This window comes from Pollachius pollachius, assembly GCF_949987615.1.
Source record: "Pollachius pollachius genome assembly, chromosome: 15".
In the NCBI taxonomy this organism is placed as follows: Eukaryota; Metazoa; Chordata; class Actinopteri; order Gadiformes; family Gadidae; genus Pollachius; species Pollachius pollachius.
Window position 1 is genome coordinate 7,716,154 of NC_136948.1, and position 20,889 is coordinate 7,737,042.

The 20,889-nt window shown below is 46.2% G+C and overlaps 1 protein-coding gene across 5 annotated transcripts in view; it reads right to left on the reverse strand.

Annotated features, from left to right (window-relative positions):
- Positions 1-20,889, reverse strand: part of qkia (QKI, KH domain containing, RNA binding a) — a 69,784-nt gene that overhangs the window by 19,174 nt on the left and 29,721 nt on the right. For all 5 annotated transcript variants that reach the window (XM_079752384.1, XM_079752386.1, XM_079752385.1 and 2 more), the window contains exons 3-4: positions 18,261-18,377; positions 11,187-11,330 (exon numbers count right to left, since the gene is read on the reverse strand). In XM_079752384.1, coding sequence (XP_079608510.1) covers positions 11,187-11,330; positions 18,261-18,377 — 261 coding nt within the window. The remainder of the gene's footprint in view (positions 1-11,186; positions 11,331-18,260; positions 18,378-20,889) is intronic.

Consider the following 20,889-nt stretch of genomic DNA (forward strand, 5'->3'; position numbering starts at 1 on the left):
AACGCCATATGCAGAATGAATAATTATAAGAAAAAAAATAACTGAAAAAAAGAATACTGTTGCTATCATTCTTGATCATTGCAACCATTGGCAATGTACAATTCTTTTCATTTGTTTTGCATTTCGGTAGCCCAGCCAGAGAACGTTCCCCAATCCTCTTTCTCTGGGTGAAAAAGATAATGATTTCAGTTGTATAAGAAACATGGGTGCCATCAAAACACATTCCAAGAGTGAAAGCAAGAGTAAAGAAGGGCGCGCGCGCGACAGAAAGAGAAACGAAAGAACGAGAAAGAAAAAGAAAAACATAACCAAAACAAATGTGAAGACTGTGTGGAGGCTGCAAGGGGAGCCAGTAATCTGGGGTTGGCCAGCTAGCCTGTGAGAGTGCAGTTGGTTCTGAAGCCAGTGGCGCGAGGGCTGGCAGAGCCGAGCATCACTAACTGTGGGAGCCCAGCATTCTGACGGGCAGACCTTTGGGCTCTCCAGACTCCGAGCTCTACAGAACCCTATTTCCCTCCTAAATACTGGGACACACACACAACACAATGGAGGGAGAGAGAGCGGGGCGAGATGAAAGCTGTGGGTCTTTATGTGTAAACAAGCTCCCCGGGCACCTTGCAGATGTCAGTGTTTGGCCGTAGTTAGGCCCGAGGGGGTCCCACAAACTAATGTGGGTGGACGACGGAAAATGTGTTTGTGCACATGCTGGCTGCAAGATAGAAGAGGTGCAATAGTTGAAATGGCAACTGACCCTGGGGAGATCCAACACACCACTGCACCTCCTTGTGTTTCACCCCACACACACACACACACACACACACACACACACACACACACACACACACACACACACACACACACACACACACACACACACACACACACACACACACACACACACACACACACACACAGCAAACTTTTGCATTTCCTTGCCTCCACCACTATAAATGGATTAGGGGCCTTCAAAGAGAAGTAAAGCGATTGGCTTGGAGCCGCCGGGGGTCCCTCTCCTCTGCTGGAGGAGGAGGAGGAGCAGGGCCGATTAAAGCAGCCCAGCCATTCCAGCATGCCTCGGCGCTCCGCGGACTGGATCGGGGCCCGGGCACCACACTCCTGCGGGCTTTCACAGCCAGGTGGATTAGTGAGCAGGAAGTGCTTCCTTTAATGGCACTAGGGGCGACAAGGTGGCCGAGGTAGCATGAGTGAGTGAGTGAGTGAGTGAGTGTACCTATGTATATGAACCATAAGCTAGAGGGTTTTTACGGTTCCACCAACTTTAATATGATGTGAAAAGGATTCAAGCACAGAGAAAAGGCCCCTTTCACTGGGGACCCAATTTGCCTTTAAGACCTAAATGAGGGAAGCAGGACAAGAAGCAGGACTAACTCCCCTCAGAGGAAAGACTAAAAAGAGAGCCATTAGCCACAGGACCATTTTTCACAGAGTGAGCGGGGGAGAAAGAGTGGGCCAGCGGAGAGAGAGAGAGAGAGGCAGAGCGCAGCCAAAATAGAGAAAAAATGCAATTGTAATTTACAAGGTGCTGAGGAAGTGGCACAGTAAAAAGAACCCGGGATGTTGGATTTCAAAAGTTGCAGGAACCCTTTGCAGCGGGGATTCATCACAGTATATGAGACTTACTTAACCCCAGCTCTCTCTATCTAAAGGCTGCTTCTGTCAGCCAAAAATACTGTGTGTGCGCGTGTCTGCGTGCGTGCGCGCGTGACAGAGCGAGGGGAAGCCCGGATGAAAGATGCCACCCAGCAAAGTTGTTATTGCAATCTGGATATTTTTCCTCCTTACACCACCCACACGCGCCTCAGCCTTCCTCTCCTCCGGCCTGGCTGCCTGCGTGAGCAGAGTCCTGATGGTGTAGAGCAGCAGGGGGAGTGGAAATGAAGGCCAGCCTGCCGATGCCTCCCTCTGCCTCTCCCAACCCCACGCAGAAAGGACACATGCGACTCAATGCCGTGAGCACCCAAGCCACCAAAAACATGTGTGGTAAGGCAATGTGTTGATTTTAGCTGAACGATTCCCCTTGAATCCCCTAAATTAATAATGAATAATGAATGACCAAATTTCTCAGCCCGTGCCTTGAGCCACGGGGATAATTAATGGCATGACAAAAGCCGTTATTTTAATACAAAGCACAAATCCCTCATCTGATTACTGTGGTGTGAGCTGGATTCTACACGTGCACCACCAGGGTTGGGGTGCGGGGGGGGGGGGGGGGGGATTCAACTCCCACTGGTGCCTCAAACAAAAACTGTCTTAAATTACTTTCGAGTCTGAGTGCATATATTTCACTTTGGATAAAGGCGTACAAGAGGCATATTATTATTATATTACTTTACCCATTAGCAGATGAGGGCAGCAGGGCCTTCCGCCTGGGTTCTGAGGTCCAATAGCCTCTCAAGGCACCAGCCCCATGTCACTGTGGACAGAAGCTTGTGTGCCTGTTTCACAGTGGAGGAGCTTGGAGCGCTTATGAACTGACAGAAGAGGATAAGACTGGGCTCTGTTACACAGACCATGTGCAGAAGGCTTCTCCCAAAAGGACAGGCATTTGCATGGGGTCAGAACCACCTGTTCGCCCCTTGGGAAGGTGGAATAGTGCCGGATACCGAGACGAACGGACAGATGGAAACAGGAGAGGGGAAGGCGGTTGGTAGGGGATAGGGGCATAAAGCCAAGAGCAATTCCTGGGATACAACAATTCAAAACCTGACGCACAATGGCAGATGCAGCGTACGGGGCTCATGCCGACTCATTATCCACAACAGACAAGAACAACCCTTGGAATAATTAAGAGGCCGTGGTAAATAGTAAGTTATTAGGAACACATGGCGATAAACAACCATCTGTCCTTCATAATCAGGACACAAATGTACACCGCCCATGTACAGCGACGCAAGGAAATTAAAAGCATGAACATAAAACTCTTGTCTTAACTGCTGTGGTCGCCGCAAACAACAGTATGGAGGCCTTCAGGCCATGGGAGATTCAGGAGAGGAGTAGGTGAGAGAGAGAGCGAGAGCAAGAAAATAGGGAAGAACAAGAAAAAGGAGGCAGAAACCTGACAAAGATTGAGCAAAAACAGAAACAGAACGAGGGATCAACAAGAAAGTGAGAGAGTGTGTGTTTGTTTGGAGAGATAAGTGGCATTAAAACCAAGCAAGACAAATGAAAAACAACAAAGACGCCCGTCATTATAAATGATGCATTTGTGTCACAACAACCTTATCCTGTCCCCACTGTGAATGTAATAAATGGCAGTCGCGGGGTAATATATGTTTCCCTCTTCTGACTTATGATCCAGAGAGGAGAGAGAGCGAGAGAGAGAGGTACTAGCCTAATTAGGAAGGCGGCAGAAAAAGTATTAAAGGGGGATGCATAAAAATAAATGTCCCGAGCAGATTGTCGAAAGAACTTAACAAAAGGTGGCTTAATAAGGCTCTGTGCTTTGTGTTTCTGAGGGGAAACAAATCTGTTGCAGAAATGTATACACTGTTCCTCCTTAAAAACAGCTTTTGGATTGGGAGACATGGGTAAACAATCAGCTACCGGAATCCCTTGCCCGTGTGTTAAATAATGTGCTTGAGAAAGTTCAGAAGTTTGCTCTCTTGGCCTCAACCAAGATCAAAAAGAGAGGCCCAATTATTATGGCTCTGGTTGCAGCCTCGGGTGATATAGTGCAGGGATACACAGGCCTTTTGTGTGGTTTATGGGCAGAACAACCACATGCTTTTACCTTGATAAAAGAGGGGGGGGGGGAGTTGGCTGATCAACCAGAAATGAAAGCTGCGTATCTCGGAGCGTCCGTGTGTATGTGCGTGTGTATGCGTCGGCCTGACACGACCGATCACAATCACTCCGGACATTTCAACGAAACATCACGACTTGCGGCGCCTAGATCGCTGTTGGCAGAAACATCTAAAGAAATCTCTGCCCGCTCCCTGCTAAAACCTGTTGGCAGTCAATTCAAATTATGTGTCTCACTTCTTCTGCTGGATTAAATCGGCAGAGACTTCATACGCCCGTGTGGTGGGGGGAGGCAGTCCACAAATTCCCTCTTCTGGGTCAGATAGGGTGACTGGGGAGACTGGAACCATCGTAACCAGGTTGCATAAATTAAGGGAAATGTAAAGAATGGGAGAATCCAGGGAAGACGGGAAAACGTATTAAAAGTCCAGTTCCGTTTCTGGTCACTACAAAAACCAACTAGCACAGTAGAATTAGATTGCATTTAATGAGGACCTGGAAGCAGCCAATGAAATATGTCCTGGACATATATGCATGTATATACCCACCTACGCGGATGAGGGTATAGAAAAGCCCAGGAGTGTTGGCGTCCCTTACAGAGGTCACAGAGCCAAGCAACCCAATTAAAAAGATGATTAACATTCGAGAGGGAGAGGAAGGGAACTGCATGTGACTGGGGTGGGCTTGCAAGTCACACCAACAGATAGAGGAGTAGAAGGGTAGTGGGCAATGTTGCCCAACATCTGGGGAGCAGGAGACAGGGATTCGGAGGTTACTGCAATCCAGTCCAAATACTTCATTACCCTAGTGAGGGTTAGAAAACATCCTCTGTTGAGGGAGGGGAGACACCCAGGTGTGCACAACCGTCCGACTGCTGTGTACAGCGGTGGTGCCGGTGAAAGACTGGCCGTCGTTGTTCGGCGGCTGAGTCGTTCTGGAATTTAGTCAAATCGGACCAATCGTTTTCTTTTTTTTTGTACCAAACTCTTTTTTGGTTCTATTCTATTCTTTTTCAGGCTTAATTCACGTTCAGTATCTGCAAACGGGTGCATTCAGGTCACCGCTCACAAAAATACATGAGCGTGTTCAACGAACGGCCCTCTTTCGGCGCGTTCGTGCACAACACTGGTAATTTGCTCATGCAGTGCTGCCCGTGGAGTTTCAATACCTTCCTAAAGCGCTTCCGTGAAGCAAGCGCACAGTGGAAACAGTGAGCCCAAAAGCATTCCAGGTAACCATCGACATGCACCAGCCAATCAGGGCTAAAATAGAGTCCCTGAACCAGCACCCCCCCCCCCCCCCATGTCTCCCCCGAGCACCCCTCAGCTGTACAGACCTGGGTGACACGAGGAGAGGTGGATCAAGAGTAAATAAGAGGAGAAGAACGGTCGCGGCAGGGTAGGCCTAACAGAGTGTAAACGCCATTAATTGGCGAGGCACACATGGATAGATGCAAGCAGATGGTGTTTTGTACTCATTTGTCATGCACCGCTGTCAGGGATATATATATAAATATATGAGTGTGTATGTGTGTGTGTGTGTTTGTGTGTGCGTGCGTGCGTGCCTAAGAGATAGGGAAAAAAGAGAAAGTGACAGAAAAGAGATGAGAAAGAATGTGGGGAAAGATGACTATGCCACAAGACAAAAGGGAGAAATAAATGAATAAATAAATAGATAAATAAATGAAGGCACGGAACACAGAAAGGATTGAGCGTGTGGATATTTTTTTTTAACTGTGCCGTATCCCTTTGGTGCGCTTCTGTTCTGATGCCGTCGCCAGAGCCTGGTGAGAAGCGGCGTGCGCAGGCGACACCCCACTGTGGCGTGGGCCTGGCGTCGGGCGCGGCCCATCTGTCTCGCCACGCTAGACGCCGTCTCTGTACGCCGCCGCGCGCAGCAGTAACCAGAAGGAGCGGAAGAACCCACCACCACCACCACCACCACAGAGAAGACGAGGGCAGAGAGAAAGGGAGGCAAGAAGGATAAAAAGAAAGAAAGGGAGAAAAAAGAAGGAAAGGAGAAAAAAAAACAAAGGGAAAACAAAACGAAGATAGAACGAGTGAAATGCGCAGGAACACGAAGAGCGAGGTGGGGGTGAGGAGAGGCAGAACATGGAACCGTATGGAGAGCCGCACAGATCCCCTGGGGCTGCTACACCGCCATCAGACGGCCAGATTAGAGTGTTAAGGAGAAAGAATGGCTTTCCCCTGCAAAACGGCACAAAGAAACCGTCTCTTCATTTCCATAATATGTACAAGGGCTGTGAGAGGAAAAGTGAAATTAGACCCGGAATAGCAACACAAGGAGGAGGGTTCGGGAGGGGATGGTACGCAGGAGGAACGCCCGGGCTCCCTGCCGTGCGGCAAATGGAGATCGTCGTTGGGCCACTAAGTTGCCGTTGAAGCTGTGCAGCATCACTCCCTTTGTTACAGGCAGGGACGGCTCACAGGGACAGGAGCTCTGCAAGGGATCCAACTGTGCTTCTTGTGTGTATTTGTGAGTCTTTGTTAACCTAAAACTTAAGTTGCCTTCTATGTCCCCCCCCCCCCACTCACCCCAATGGCGACCTACACAAACATTATTTACGTTAACCAAACACATGCCTTAAGATAGGTAAATGAGTGAAATTGCTGCAGACATCCAAATATTTGTGGAGACGTGTTTGGGCCGCACGATTTAACTTACTACAGTGACTTTATTGTGTTGCTTTGTTTTTCAGAGCAGAACGATTATAAACTGGCTGTGCGACAACTCCTTTTGGCGTCTCACAAAGAGCCCCTTCGGTTAAGAAAAGCAGATTCGAAAAAATACATAAGTCATAAGGAAAACACTTTCTTATGGCTGCATTGTTTCCCCCTGTCCAAGTCAACTTCGAGGAGCTCAATTGAATTCGATTTTTTAAAGAAGCCCAAAGGACGGGGGGGAAATACGCCACTAAGCTCCTGGACAACCAAAAAAGATTATATACAACTATTTTAAGGGCCATGCACCATCAAGGGAAAAGCTTGTGTATTAGCGCTACAAGTTTAATGAGCAACAGCAAAAACGTGACTCTTCAAATGTCATTCTGTTGACATTTCTACAAAAGTTCAGATACCAAGTTCAGCTCCTTGTGTAGATCAATGAAAATCTTAGAATTTGTATTGCCACTGGCCAGTGCCAGTACAGTTCAGCATAGCATAATGGGCTAGTGGAACAGAATCTAGTCAATAGTGGGGGCCGGACACCTTTTACTCAGTAATGTGCTTTACTGGGGTCTCGTTTCCTAGGTATCTGGGTCCTAAACGGTTTAGCTGGTTGTTACAGAGTGTATTCAAATTGCTGAGGGATAAATGCAGAGAGAGACAGAGGTAGTTCCAAAAGAGAAAAGATCATCAATTTATAGGGTTTTTAGGGAAGGAAACCGCTGTTACGCAAACAAAAGGATGTCAACAATGTAGTTGGCGTCGCAATAGCTTTCACATAATCTCAACTGAAATCCCCAAGTTTAATGGGCTCTGTAGCTGGCTTCACATCACTGTCTGGGGGTCAACACAAGACAGGGCCATATGTATCAGATAGCCATCACTCTTAAACTGCCTGCCAGTTAGCTTGTTTCCCTGGAAGAAGATAAAAAAAAATCGTCTTCTGGCAACTCCGGACTAGAGAGGACAAATGAGGATTTATTAGATTCATAACTATGCCTAACAGACACCCCTGTCAATCATCGAGAGCCATAGATACTACGTACACACGCTTACACACAAATAGGTACACTGACTGAACCGCAGCTGAACGTGCACAGGAAATAAGAGTGACCTTGGAGCTGGCTGTCACATCTGCCAACCCACCCCTGCAGAGAGTGAGAATCGGTAATAGATCTCAGTTGGCTGTCACGTTGAGTCCGCAACGCCCCGAGGTGACACCCACATATCACGTGGAAAAGACCACATCAAGACGCTTACCCCGAAACGGCGTGCTGCTTTTTTCCATCTCATAAACTCAGTTCATATTATTTTTTTTGCTCGTTGTTACAATGGAAATGTATCGGCAGTGCCATGCCTGGCATGCTCCATAGAGGGTAGTAGTTTGTGTGTCGACGTGCGCGATTCAATTAGCCCACGTCGTCAGCTAGCTACGTCTCCCTCGGCAAACATAATCGTGGTCCATTAACGGCTATGTGTTGATGGTGCCACAGCAGTAATGGCATGGCAACAAACACAATGTCCTCCAGTAAAAAGCCACTCTGTTGCTAGGTTTGTGGCTCCCGGGTGGCCCAGCATGCAATCGGCTTCGCAAGACGTTCAATTTCTACATCCGAATTTTCAATATTCCCCATTTATAAAAATTTGAAATGCATTGTAGGTGCAATTTAGTTCATTTGAGCCATTATCAAATTAGAGATGCCATTAGGGGGTCTATTGAAATGTGGAAGGGCATCTTTATTTAACCTGTGAGGAGTAATCCAGGCATGTCCATGGACACAGGTTTAAAGAATATCTTAATAATAATGATTTTGAGTACATTGGCAGCATGGGAGAATCTTCTGTTAGCCCAATCATTATGATTCTAGGGAGAGGAAGGAGAATGAAAAGGGACCAATCAGAGCACAGTTGGGGTTCAGGGGAATAGCTCTCTGAGGCGCAGACCAGGGATTACCCAGAATACAATGGGGCTGAACTACAGGCTCTGATTGAGGGAATTATTAATTAAGAAGGAGAAGACTGCAGGGGTGGAGTGAAACAGTGCTTTGGAAGAATATGGATGTTTCTGATATTGCTGTCCTCTCCTGTCTTGTAAGAGTGCGTGCGTGTGTTAGTGCGTGTGTGCGCAGATCAGTAGGGTAAATCCAGACTTGAAAGAGCCGCTCAATCGAGCTCTTCAATTTATCTGCTTTCTCTATGCCTGCGTTGCTCCCAGTTCAGTTAGGGTTGAGGAGTTCACAGGACAGGGGAGGGTGAAGGCACTATGGAGGGCACAAAGGGGTTTCAACCCCCTGATCAACCTCAGGCTCAGGGAAGGAGGAAATGTTGGTGATGTCTGCTAACAGGAAGGGAGAGTTCTCCATTTACAAACCGCATGCAGCCGACATTGGCTTATAATGATCCGGAAATGTGCAAAAAGTACTGCCATTATTTACAGCTACATTATTTACAAAGACCACATAGCCCCGTAATGTTTACACTGGTTATTTTCCTTTTCTGGTTTCTCGACTAGGCCTGCTCTGATGACGAGTCAAGTGTGTTATTTCACAGAGAACAAAAAAGGCATGACCCCATTTTGGTTCTTGTGCGATTAAATAAAGCCGATTTCACAGGACCAAACCTGGGGTAGATAGCTTTCATTAGAACTGCATGCCTGTCCGGCCAAAAACGCTGTCCGGTCTACAGTTTAATCCAATTTATTTTAGCATGATAAAGGCCATTACCACCGTCCAGTCATGCTAGCCCCCGACATAAGAGTTCCCGACACACACTCACTTCCACACAATTAGATCTAACACAGTTGAAAGAACTGCGGTGCCACAGAAGAGCATTGGGTAAATACACAACCAAAAGAAGACCAATGAAAAGCAATGTTCTACAGAATTATGGCAGAGATTTTAGTAATATTTTCTATATATTATACAAACTAAGTCAGTGATTATTGGCTTAACTCAGTTATGACCTGTAGTCCCAACCTAAAAGGACCCAAATAGTCTCTGGGTGGCTGTATACATGGATTGAAATAAACATCCATTGGTTAAAGTATGCTCGAAACTTTTGTAATAATGATGTTGAGACAATTATTATTACTCTGGGACTTTCTATGGGCAGGGGAGGAATTCATCCATTACATATTTTATATCCGCCAAAAAAGTATTTATAAATATTTTATTAGGTTTACAAATGTGGCTGCAGTGGGTCATTAATTGTATCCATCATTAGCCATTAATTTTATAATTCATGGATACATTTATGATCTCATTTTCTCAAAAGATGGTGATTTGTAAAGGAGGCAGTGGGCGTTTTACAGAAAACAAAGCTGGATGATGACAGCATTTCTCTAAGAAAGAAATGACTCTTTTAGAATCTAAATCGGCGGGTTTATGTTGCTGTTTGACCCAACTGTCAGGAAGGTCACCGGTCTAAATCGTCTGCAACACGTGATCAAATTCACCACACTTGACAGGGAGAGGGATTATCAGGGGCGTTACTGAAGGAGAGAAAAATAGGCAGGCTATTTTTGTGGCACTCATATGAGGTGACTGTAGCTGTTGAGAGACGCCATTGACATAAAAGGACGCCAAGGGCCTGTGTGTGTGCGCGTGTGCCTGTCCGGTCTTAATGACTAATTGTGCATCACACTTGAAAAAAATGCTTGCTTACATAGTTGGATATAGCTTTCTCTGTGTGTGCGTATGTGGAAGATCACAAGCAAAAGAAAAATCGGACAACCCTTACAACAAACCACAGAAAACCAATCCATATCCCCATCACAATGTTACAGTTGGCCATTTCAACTTCTCTTAGGGCTGAGCACCAACAAAGCTAAATAAAGAGGTCAGATCTTCCTCAGGCAATTAACAGACATGAAGACTTAATGGGACCTTTTAAAAACACACACATCACAGTCATCTAAAGGCTAAGGCAACCTCCATTCTGTGTGTGACCATGAAACATTAGATTCATAGTTAAAGGGTTGTGGCACTTTGAACCTCATCATCCTGAAGCAGCCCTAATCCGAGTAAAACCCCTCCCACTAGAAAGACATTGTTCTAAACTTTTAGTCTGTCATAACTATTGTTAGCTAAACAAAAGAAAATTCTAACCACAAACAAACTATACAAAATCATATGAAAGCTGAGACTCCACTGATTCAACAGTCCAAACCATGTCACTGGCTAAAACTCGCTAAATACTATACTCTATATACTTTAGTTATGTTATTTTCAAAAAAAACAATCCTAGCCTAGTGATGAAGAGATTAACCCAGCTCCGTATCAGGCAGGGCCATTTCCTGCGGTGCAGCGTGTCCTCTGCCACACTACCCTATGGCAGTGCCCGAACCTACAGCTGCTCAGCACGGGAAACCGGGGAAAACCACGGCACGCCGCGCAGGGGGATTCGGAAGAGGGCATAGCGGTGGTAGCGGTCAGCAGGTGCAGTGTAACTGTTTTTCCACCGAGCTGGGCATACGACCCAACGCGGTATTCATGCGGGGAGGGGGGGATAAACAGGATACGACCGGTATGTCGGCCCATGGCGAGCCATCTGAGGCACTCCAGCAAGGCGGTACCTCTAATGAACTTATAGAAAGGCATGCAAGTCCTTCCCCTGGACATACTGACTGTCTTAAAGACATGATTCATGACGCAAGGATGCAAGCCATGACTTGGTCACTATGCACGATTGCGTATGTATGTTTATGAGTGTGTGTGTGTATAAATAAGCGAGTGCACTTACAGCAGGCACCAGGAGCTTCTTGACCTCTTCCATGGCTCTCTTCATCTTGATCTCTGCTCTGGCCTGCGTGTCCTCTACCGTGATCAGCACGTGGAGGTCTTCGTTGAGGTGCTCCCAGTTTGGTTTCCCGCGGTTCTGTTCCTCCTGGACGGACAGAGCGTGGGGGAGAGAGGGAGAGAGGGAGACAAAAGAAGGGACACGGTGAATGACAGACAGTGGGGTGTTCAAGGTGCCTGCGTGGCAGAGCTGCATATCAGAGGGTAGACACACACAACTCACGCCATGGAGAGTGGCGTCAGAAAAGCCGGGCGGTCCTTTAGGGGGCAGTTTATATGATACTTTGAAACGGACGCAGTGCTTTAATAGACCCCCTTCTTCCCAAGCAATTAACACCACAAAGCATTTATGGATGAATGGGTGTGTGTAAGAAGGATGTATGGCCTTTAAGCCACTTCAAACGTCACTCGATGTATGGCTTATGGGGCCTGTTAGGTTGACAGTTGGTGTATGTGTGCATGTTTCATCCCCGTACCCAGGGAACAAGCTCCAAGTGCTTTGACTTCGAAGTCAAAGCACTTGGAACTTGTTAAATGTATAAGCACCATATTTTTTTTTTGGGGGGGGGAGGGGGAAGGAAGTAGAAAATGGACTGTATTCAAAGCCTACTATCAGTGTCCCATCGCCTTTCAGTGGAGCTAAATACTGCAAGCACTTTAATCATTTGATTTGAAATTCTGGTCAGTGGAAAATGGTACGTGGAATGAGCATCATTTCCATTCCACTCTGTCCAAAGATGCCTCGGTAAGAAGAAGCCCAATAAAATATGCCTCTTTTGTGCGGAGAAGGTAAAGGAGGATATAAACCGTGGCAATCACAATGATAGCTGGTTTGATAAGTGCCCTTCTCCATTTAGTCCTCTTCCGGTTTTTCCAGACGGCAAAGTGTGATGAGGATACTCTGAGCCCTGTGAAAGCTTTTGAGGTTGTATCGCATGTCACTGGGTGACCACAGAAGCCACTGGTCTGAAACCTAACCATTTTCCCCAGAGTCGAGACACTGAGGTGTGTGCCAGTGTGTATATGTGTGTGTTAGTGTGTGTGTGGGTATGCATATGCGTGTGTAATATTTTTTACAAATAATAGCTTAACCTCTGGCTCAACTTTGCTCGCATATGTCATGTATAAAAAAGAAAGAAGAGGATATTTATCAAGACTGACTCCATGTCAAAAGTGATATAATACAAGGCCATCCAAACGATATTTGGGCTGCATCATCCTTTAATAGATTATGGTCCAGCAGCGCGTTGTTTGCCCTCAACATGATCCTCCCAGTGTCTAGCGATCACTGCTACCTTGCGGCGTGAGCTCGGACAAGGAGGTGTCCAATTACTGACAACACATAGCTGCCTCTGCAGGAGGGCACTACCTGACACATTTTCAATATTCTGAACAAGCAGAAGGGTATTGGTTACAGACAACACACACACACACACACAAACCTTAGCGCCACCCGCCAGCGCTCTACTCTGCAGAGAGCCGTTGCCATGGCGCTGCTCTTTGCAACACACTTCTTTGTTGAAGCACACACGCGCACATGAAAAGTTCAAAATTCCGCTCTCGTTTTTCCCTTTTTCCTGCAAGATTCAGGAGCCAGGCCATTATGTTACCATGGCGGTTTGCTCGTGGCATCTCAGGGGATGTATAGTAGGGACTGGTACGTTCCTCAGTACATACAGCAGATGATGCACTGACAAGCGGTAACAACATGCATGGATGCAGGCACATCTCCTCGTGTGACATGTGACGCACAGCCAGTGTTGGCTGATGGTGATAGAATAAAGGGCTGATTATGATTCCACGTCGACGCAACGCAAGGGGGTTTACGGACCCATTGCGTCCTTGTGGACCCTCCTGACATGCGCGTCCCATGAATGTTAACGTGACGTCAAAGAGACGCAGCGGGAAGGTCGCGGTGTTCACAAGCAGTCCTACTGGCGAGGGGGGGTCGCCGTGTGCCCTCGGTGTGCCCTCCGAGTTAATATGACAAAACAGAGGTGGGACGAAGCAGGAGGGAAACACACCGACGGGGAGACGGAGACTGAGAGATGGAAGGGAGGAATGCCAGCCAGGCCTTAGAAAAGCCGTCCCAACGCCGCATTAGATCACTGGAGCTCCGGGATAACGCCAGCGATGTGTGTGTTATGGGCAAATATGCAGCATGTAAATAGCAGCAATAAATCGAGCAGACAGAGCGACTCGCTGTGCTGGGTTTAGCTGGTTGACCCCCCCCCCCCCCCAGCTTCTTCACACTCGTCGCAACAGTGCCAACTCCCCCCCCCCCCCCAACCAACAAACACAGGAATAGGAGACTGTCACACATGTAATTGAGAGGCGTAGATCCACCCTTCACAGAGACACCAGATCCCTTTGAAATGCTCCACGGGGTGCCCAGGTACAAAAATATACCGTAAACAGTGTGTGTGTGTGTGTGTGTGTGTGTGTGTGTGTGTGTGTGTGTGTGTGTGTGTGTGTGTGTGTGTGTGTGAGAGTCAGACTACAGAGAGAGATTACTTCAAACAAAGTCTATGGCTGAAGCCAGAGGGCAGAAGAGGACAACAACAGATTGGTTACAGCCTCACCTCACATGGCCTGGCCAATCACGGGTAAAACAAGGTGGTGATTATTATGGTTTAAGATATTCTCTTAAATACCTCGTCCAAGGGAATCCTATAAATACCAGCACTATTATTGGCCATCACATCGGCCCCCTTCTAAAATACCTCTAGCTCATCCACAAGGCGTACAGAGCACTCCGTCTCTTCGGCTGAACGCATTAGCAAACAGACTGCCCCCGAGATGGTGAGACAAACTCTCTGTACATCGCTTTGGCTTTTCTCATCAACCTAATAGGCCCCTGTAAACACTTAATAAAAGCACAAACAAGCTGTGGATCGCACTCGGGGCCAGGCAATCAGCAACCCCTACAGCGGACGTGGGGAGGGAGCAAAAAAAACTAACAAGTCAGCTGAAACTTAGACGGACAACAAAACAAACTGGCTGGCCGGTGCACCAACAAGCCAATCTACTCTGGCCTTATCGATTGGTCTTGTTATACGCATATTCCTTGAGCGGCCCGGAGCCAGTGCTCTGCAGCGGCGGTGTCCTGCAAGCTGGCAGATATTGTCAGTTGAGGCCCCGCGGGCTGCCGTCCACCCTGCTGATATTACAACTCCAGTAATTAAGCGGGTGGGTGGGGTGAAGAGAACAATCGCTAGAATTACATATCAAATGAAATAGCTTTGTCGCTTATTGCAGCAACTGCCAGAGTGCAACTCTGCCAAAGACACAAAGGGAGTGCACAAAGCCAACTCAGATATCGCATTATGCCGCAGCCGAAAAATCTAATCAGGGAACGGTTCTGACAGGAGCGACGGAAACTTCTTTATTCGCCGGGCGGGCGGTCGATAACGCGTACCTGCATAGTTTAATTGCCCAGATTCCCGCTGTTGTTTTGTATTTAGCCCATTAGTCGATCTGCATTAGGCTCTAAAGTCACATTTGATGAAACTTAAAAAGGCCCCAAGGGGATTGCTTTCTCTTCGAAGTATTAGAACAATGGAGATCTCTAGGCCTGCGGATGCAGAACGCTCCCTAAGGGGTGCGTCTGAAGATCAGGGAACCAGTGACGAGGTTGGCCAACAGTTCAGAAGATGGGGGGGGAAAGATCAAGCGAGAGCTGTGCACCTCGTTTTTGCTCTGTAGAGAACCACGGGTGCATGTGTTGGCTTGCACTCACTCACTCACTCACTCACACACACTCACACTCACACAGGAAGTGTAGACTGGGAACAGGTTATTATTCTGTTAATGTCTCCAACATCTTGTCCTATTATTGCTAAACATCAAGGCAAGTGTGAGCAAACACAAGCAGCCACAACAGACAAGTGACTAAACTAACCCAAACCCCACGATCGCTCCACATCAAACTCTCTGAATTTACTACTAGTGATACACCAAGCTAGGCTCCTGAACACAGACAAAAAGGAAAATACAGAATATTTTTAGTTCATTAAAACATTTGCCCTTTCACCTGCCTCTTTGCTAACAATCTCCCAGATTTATTGCTTTCCATTTCCACCTGTCTCTTGCGTTCACACTTCTCTCTGCCTTGTTCATCTCTCCCTCTCTCTCCCCGGCCGGTTCCCCGTCAGCCAACACAGTGCAGGAGAAGAGAGCAGAGGGCTGAATTATTGAGGGCATAAAAACGCTGCTGTTAATGGATCCTGAACCAACACACCGGAAAGCATATACTGCTGCTGGGGTATATGAGGAAAGAGGAAAGAGGGGAGGAGAGGAGGGTGGGGAGAGTGAAGAAGGGAGAATAGAGTGAGAGGAGAATAGAGGGGGGAGCCGGGGGGGGGGAAGGAAGGAAACCCCCATCCCACAATGGGCATATGCCCATGATATGCATTATGGGCATACCACGAACGTGCTTGAATTAATAACGTGTATCCACTTGAAAGACCCAAATAAATAGGCCTATCCAAGACAAAAAGGAGAGAGAAAAACAAAAGAAAACATTTGGAAAAGAGCCAAGGAATATGCTTTGAATAAAGGGATAATTTGAAAAAGCAAAAAACCCATGTGTTGGGTCATATTCAGGCTAGAGCGATTGGGGAACAGTTGTGCACGTAAACAAAACTCCCAGCCCATCTCTGGTGTTTCATTGAACAACATATACCACCAGGAACATAATGGCATTACCGTGATAGTTTGCACAATCAATGTAACACTTTTTTTTATTCACAATTCTGCAAAGGATGGACAGGGACATTGTGCCTCTGATCAGAAATCCTGTGTCAATGTTTCACACGGGGAGGGCCCTTTATACCGCTTCTATTTGCCACACAAGGACGTGGGTCAATAAGTGCCACGGTTCAACCAGATTATAAAAGTAATCATACGTTGGGGTAATGAACTGAAGGTGTGCAGGCTTTCAAACGGCAAGTGAGAAAGAAAGTTACTTTGCATTTCGCTTTCTTTTTAATGTCTTGCAACTCTTAATCAAATTTAGAAAGACAAAAAAAAAAAAGATGGTTGCCGGCAAAACAAACATGGGCTGATCACTGCTGATGTGTTTGGTGGTAATGAACCAGCACCAGGGGAGACGAGGGGAGGAATCTGAAATCAAGTGGAAAGTAGCGGCACCATAATGGTCTTGGTGAAAGCCAACGGGAGATACTGGGATTGATTCTCAGCGGGTAAGCAGGAAGCATGCAGTAGGATGTGTCAGCGAGCACGTAAGAACTTCAACCCTACTGGGATCTAGAGGAATTAATTAGTTTTTTCCAGCTAAATACAACAAATGCTAAGTTGAGATCGGGCTATGTGTGATAATATAATATAACAATATAGTAGTAGTATTTTCTTTAAATTCTACGAAATAAATTTCTCCCCAGAATAACCACATGCCTCATGACTTCTTTTTAATAATAATATCAACTAAATACAAATGAAAGGCACTTTCTTTTACCTCCTTCAATTATACTGAGTTCAGCTCTCACTCGGACATGGACATCGGAATAAACCGCTGTTCAGACGGCACCCCACACAACAACATACACTAAGCCGAACACTCTTGGTCGGGATCGAAATCAACACGTCTACAGTATGAGACAAACACAGATGCTAATTTAAACTTAACCAAATGGCTACTTAGCGTGATCGTACTGTATTTAAATGGTCCATTTCATGCTGCTTCCTCTTACATAATGTTACCTAGTCCAGAAGAGTATACAACTCAAGCATACAAAGGCATGTCAGATGAAATTGGTCGACCGGTTTCAGGTCAGCAGATCCATGAACAGACACTAGTCTGGCTGTTTGCACAACTGCTTCTGGTCTTTCAACCTGACTGACTGACTGACTGACTGACTGACTGACTGACTGTGTGTGTGTGTGTGTTTCTGTGTGTGTGTGTGTGTGTGTGTGTGTGTGTTTCTGTGTGTGTGTGTGTGTGTGTATTTCTGTGTGTGTGTATTTCTGTGTGTGTGTGTGTATTTCTGTGTGTGTGTGTGTGTGTGTGTATTTCTGTGTGTGTGTGTGTGTGTGTGTATTTCTGTGTGTGTGTGTGTGTGTGTGTATTTCTGTGTGTGTGTGTGTGTGTGTGTGTGTGTGTGTGTGTGTGTATTTCTGTGTGTGTGTGTGTGTATTTCTGTGTGTGTGTGTGTGTGTGTGTGTGTGTGTGTGTGTGTGTGTGTGTGTGTGTGTGTGTGTGTGTGTGTGTGTGTGTGTGTGTGTGTGTGTGTGTGTGTGTGTGTTTCTGATCTTTCTATGAGGCTAGTGGTTTTTGTTCATGGGTGTGTATTTCAGCATCCACATTTCACGGTATGGGCAACATCACAAAATGCTAGCTGAACCGTTTTGACAAGATAAGAGAGAACGGTGTCCCATTTTCCCTGTACATTTTCTTGGATGGTTAAGTATTCTGAAATCCCATGTATACTATTTTTTGTACATTGGATTTGTCTTTCATTGCAATGTTTACTACCATTTCGCTGAAATTTGTACGTCGGAAATCCCATCCATATAGTTCTCACTGAATTTGTTTTTTTTTATCTTCGAGGAAAGCTTGGCTTTTTGCCTTAGTGACAACAGGCGGCAATGTTGTTGTGCATCGCCATAGTGATGCTGGAGATATAGGGCACTGTTGTGTATCGCCATAGTAAAGATGGAGATGTAGGACACTGTTGTGTATCGCCATAGTGAAGATGGAGATGTAGGACACTGTTGTGCATCGCCATAGTGATGCTGGAGATATAGAACACTGTTGTGCATCTACAGTGTTGCTGGAGATATAGGACACTGTTGTGTATCGCCATAATGAAGATGGAGATATAGGACACTGTTGTGTATCGACATAATGAAGATGGAGATATAGGACACTGCTGTGTATCGCCATAATGAAGATGGAGATGTAGGACACTGTTGTGTATCGCCGTAGTGATGCTGGAGATGTAGGACACTTGTGTATCGCCATAGTGATGCCGGAGATGAGGTGCAGGGTGGAACCTACCTTCTTCTTATCCCTCATGGAGCTCTTGCCTCGCACCATGATTTTGCATCCGGTCTCCGCCTCCAACTGCTTGGTGGTCAGCCCTCGGGGTCCGAGAATTCTGCCCACGAAGTTATACTGTAGGACAGAGAGGAGTCACAGCGTTAGATGAGCTGGATCAGGCAGAAAGGACGAGGACAGATGTAAAAAAACATGTACTTTAGTCCAAGAAGCAAAGGAGGTCAAGCTAAAACTAAAAAAAAATAAAAGGGAATCGAGCAATCCAAATATACCCCTGATAATTACAAAAAAATCAACTGAAATGTTTTTTATCCAGAGGCAGTCTTGGATTTCCTTAATGAGGATTGTTCCAAAAAAATGAGTGGATGGGAAAATATCTGTGGGGGGGGTTCCAGGGAAGAATGACATCATCGGCCTTACTGGATATGTTACTTCACGGCTGCCACGAATACATGCCAACATGTGGACAGAACACTATTCTCTCTCCAGCCGGCCACCCCCATAAGCTCGCCAGACGATGTTGGACCCCCCCCCCACATGTGCTAGCAATAGGTTCCTGACGTGTTCAGACTAGGGCTGGGCGATTTAGCCAAGAAAACATCTTGATTTATTTAAACTAATGGACAATATATATTTTTTTCTTTCAAATTTTCCTCTCAAAACAAACTAAAATTAACAAACTATGAAGAGTTCCAATTCCACCTGAAAAAGCGAGCTTACTTTCTCTTCAAGGTTAAACAAATACGCCCAGTCTAGAAAAAATCTTTAGAGTTTTGCGGTTCAGCCATTTAAAAATAACGTAGAAAAAAAAAGAAGAAAACCGTCTGACCACCGTTCAGACTAGCGAGAACTCTGTGAAAGAGCCATGGGGGGGGGCGGTGCTGTGTGTTTGTGGGTGTGTGCGCACACAAGTGCACGTGTGTGCGGCGGAGAGTGAGGGGGCGGGGGTGGGGTCGCGTGGCAAGGTATTCTCTGCTTGACACAATTTTCTGATCAAGGTCCCCTTGCGCTGGTGAGTGGCTTTTCAGCTTTGCACAAAAAGGAAATGTATTTACCGCCGTAATCCCCACCACTTGAAAGTCCCCTTCCACTGGGATGGAGGGGGAATGGGTTGAAATAATCCAACACAGTTTTCAGTCAACACAAAAACAGAAGGAAGGGAGGGGAGGCGTAGTACGGCAGACGAGAGAGAGAAATAGAATGGGGTTCTTAAAAAGGAAAACAAACACCAGTGTTCAAACACAGCAGTCGGCAGAGGGCATGATGGGTAATCTGCAACCCTTTTTTCTGATATTTTCCATGTTATGTTTACAAACCGGAAATATTCGAAAGACATAACAGCGTTTTCCTTGCAGTCAGCCCGTCGCAATTTATTGACTTAGAACGAACAGTGACTCTGCTTTCAATTCCTCAACGCGCTCAAATCTGGTTATGCAATCCAGCGCATCACCTCAAACCTATGAAGAGGTCATTATGGGCAAAGCTGCCCATAATTAAGTGAAGATTAAAAATTAAATGGGATGAGGATGCATTTCCCCTTTAACTATGTAATCAAACGACCATGAGGGGGAGGGCTGAGAACACTGCAGGGTGTTGTATTGGTCCCAGAGTCGCGGCGCTAGTCTAGCATGTCTGTCTCTTTGTCGAAGAGATGTGGACGCCCTCTTTGAAAAATGACAGCCCACAACTACCCTGTGTCTACATGTGTGTGTCTTTGTGGGGTGACAGGGCAATTGTCGCCCAGCGTGCTGTTGGGTCTCAATCACAAACGCATAAACACCGCCACGAGGAGTTTAGTAGAGCGGTGTCTGCCTGAATCATAGTGCTGACTGCAGACGTTTAAGAACCGCAAGCTCTGGAAAGTGTCTATACTCAGACATCGCACATAAGTAGACACACACACACACACTTCGACTTTGGTGTAGTAACACACACTGGCTGGCACAGGGCATTAAAAAGCAAAACTTAATATTAAAACGTATTCCTATGTTGCCTGGAAATGTCACAATTACATCCAGTGGGACAGGGCTAACTGACATCTCCTCTAACCTCTTCCATGTGTGCCCTGATTACTGAGACAACTCTACACCACGCATCACCGTAGCTGAACCCAAGGAAGCCTACTAGTGCCCTTTTAAATACCGTCTAGGTCTTGACCGATATATTAGTGGACTATTTATAGATTCTATATCACTGCCACCATGTCTCTCTCCTTCTTGCTCTCAGACCTACTCACATGCCCTGCCTCTTGGAATGTGTCTGTGACCAACATGGATGATGATTGGAAATGACAAGGGAGACAGGCCCTGATAAAGAGTGACACTGACAAATAGAGAAATAAGGAGGGATTAGTTAAGGACATCTTTTATTGTTGAACTTAAGTCATTTTCGATAACAACTACATAAATGGCCCCTAAATCATCTATTGTAATGGTTTCAATGTTGTGCGACATAGTAAAGCAAAAACTGTAAATACTTGAGTCTTAAAACCAATAATGAATCAGAACAGTGTTGATAGGAGAGTATAAGGGCATAGGTCGACTAGTAGGTATTTGATACTTTTACTCAAAGAATAGAACGATTAGAGTATGCAGTAAAAAAAAGGTATGAATAAAAAAGGCGCAGGCCA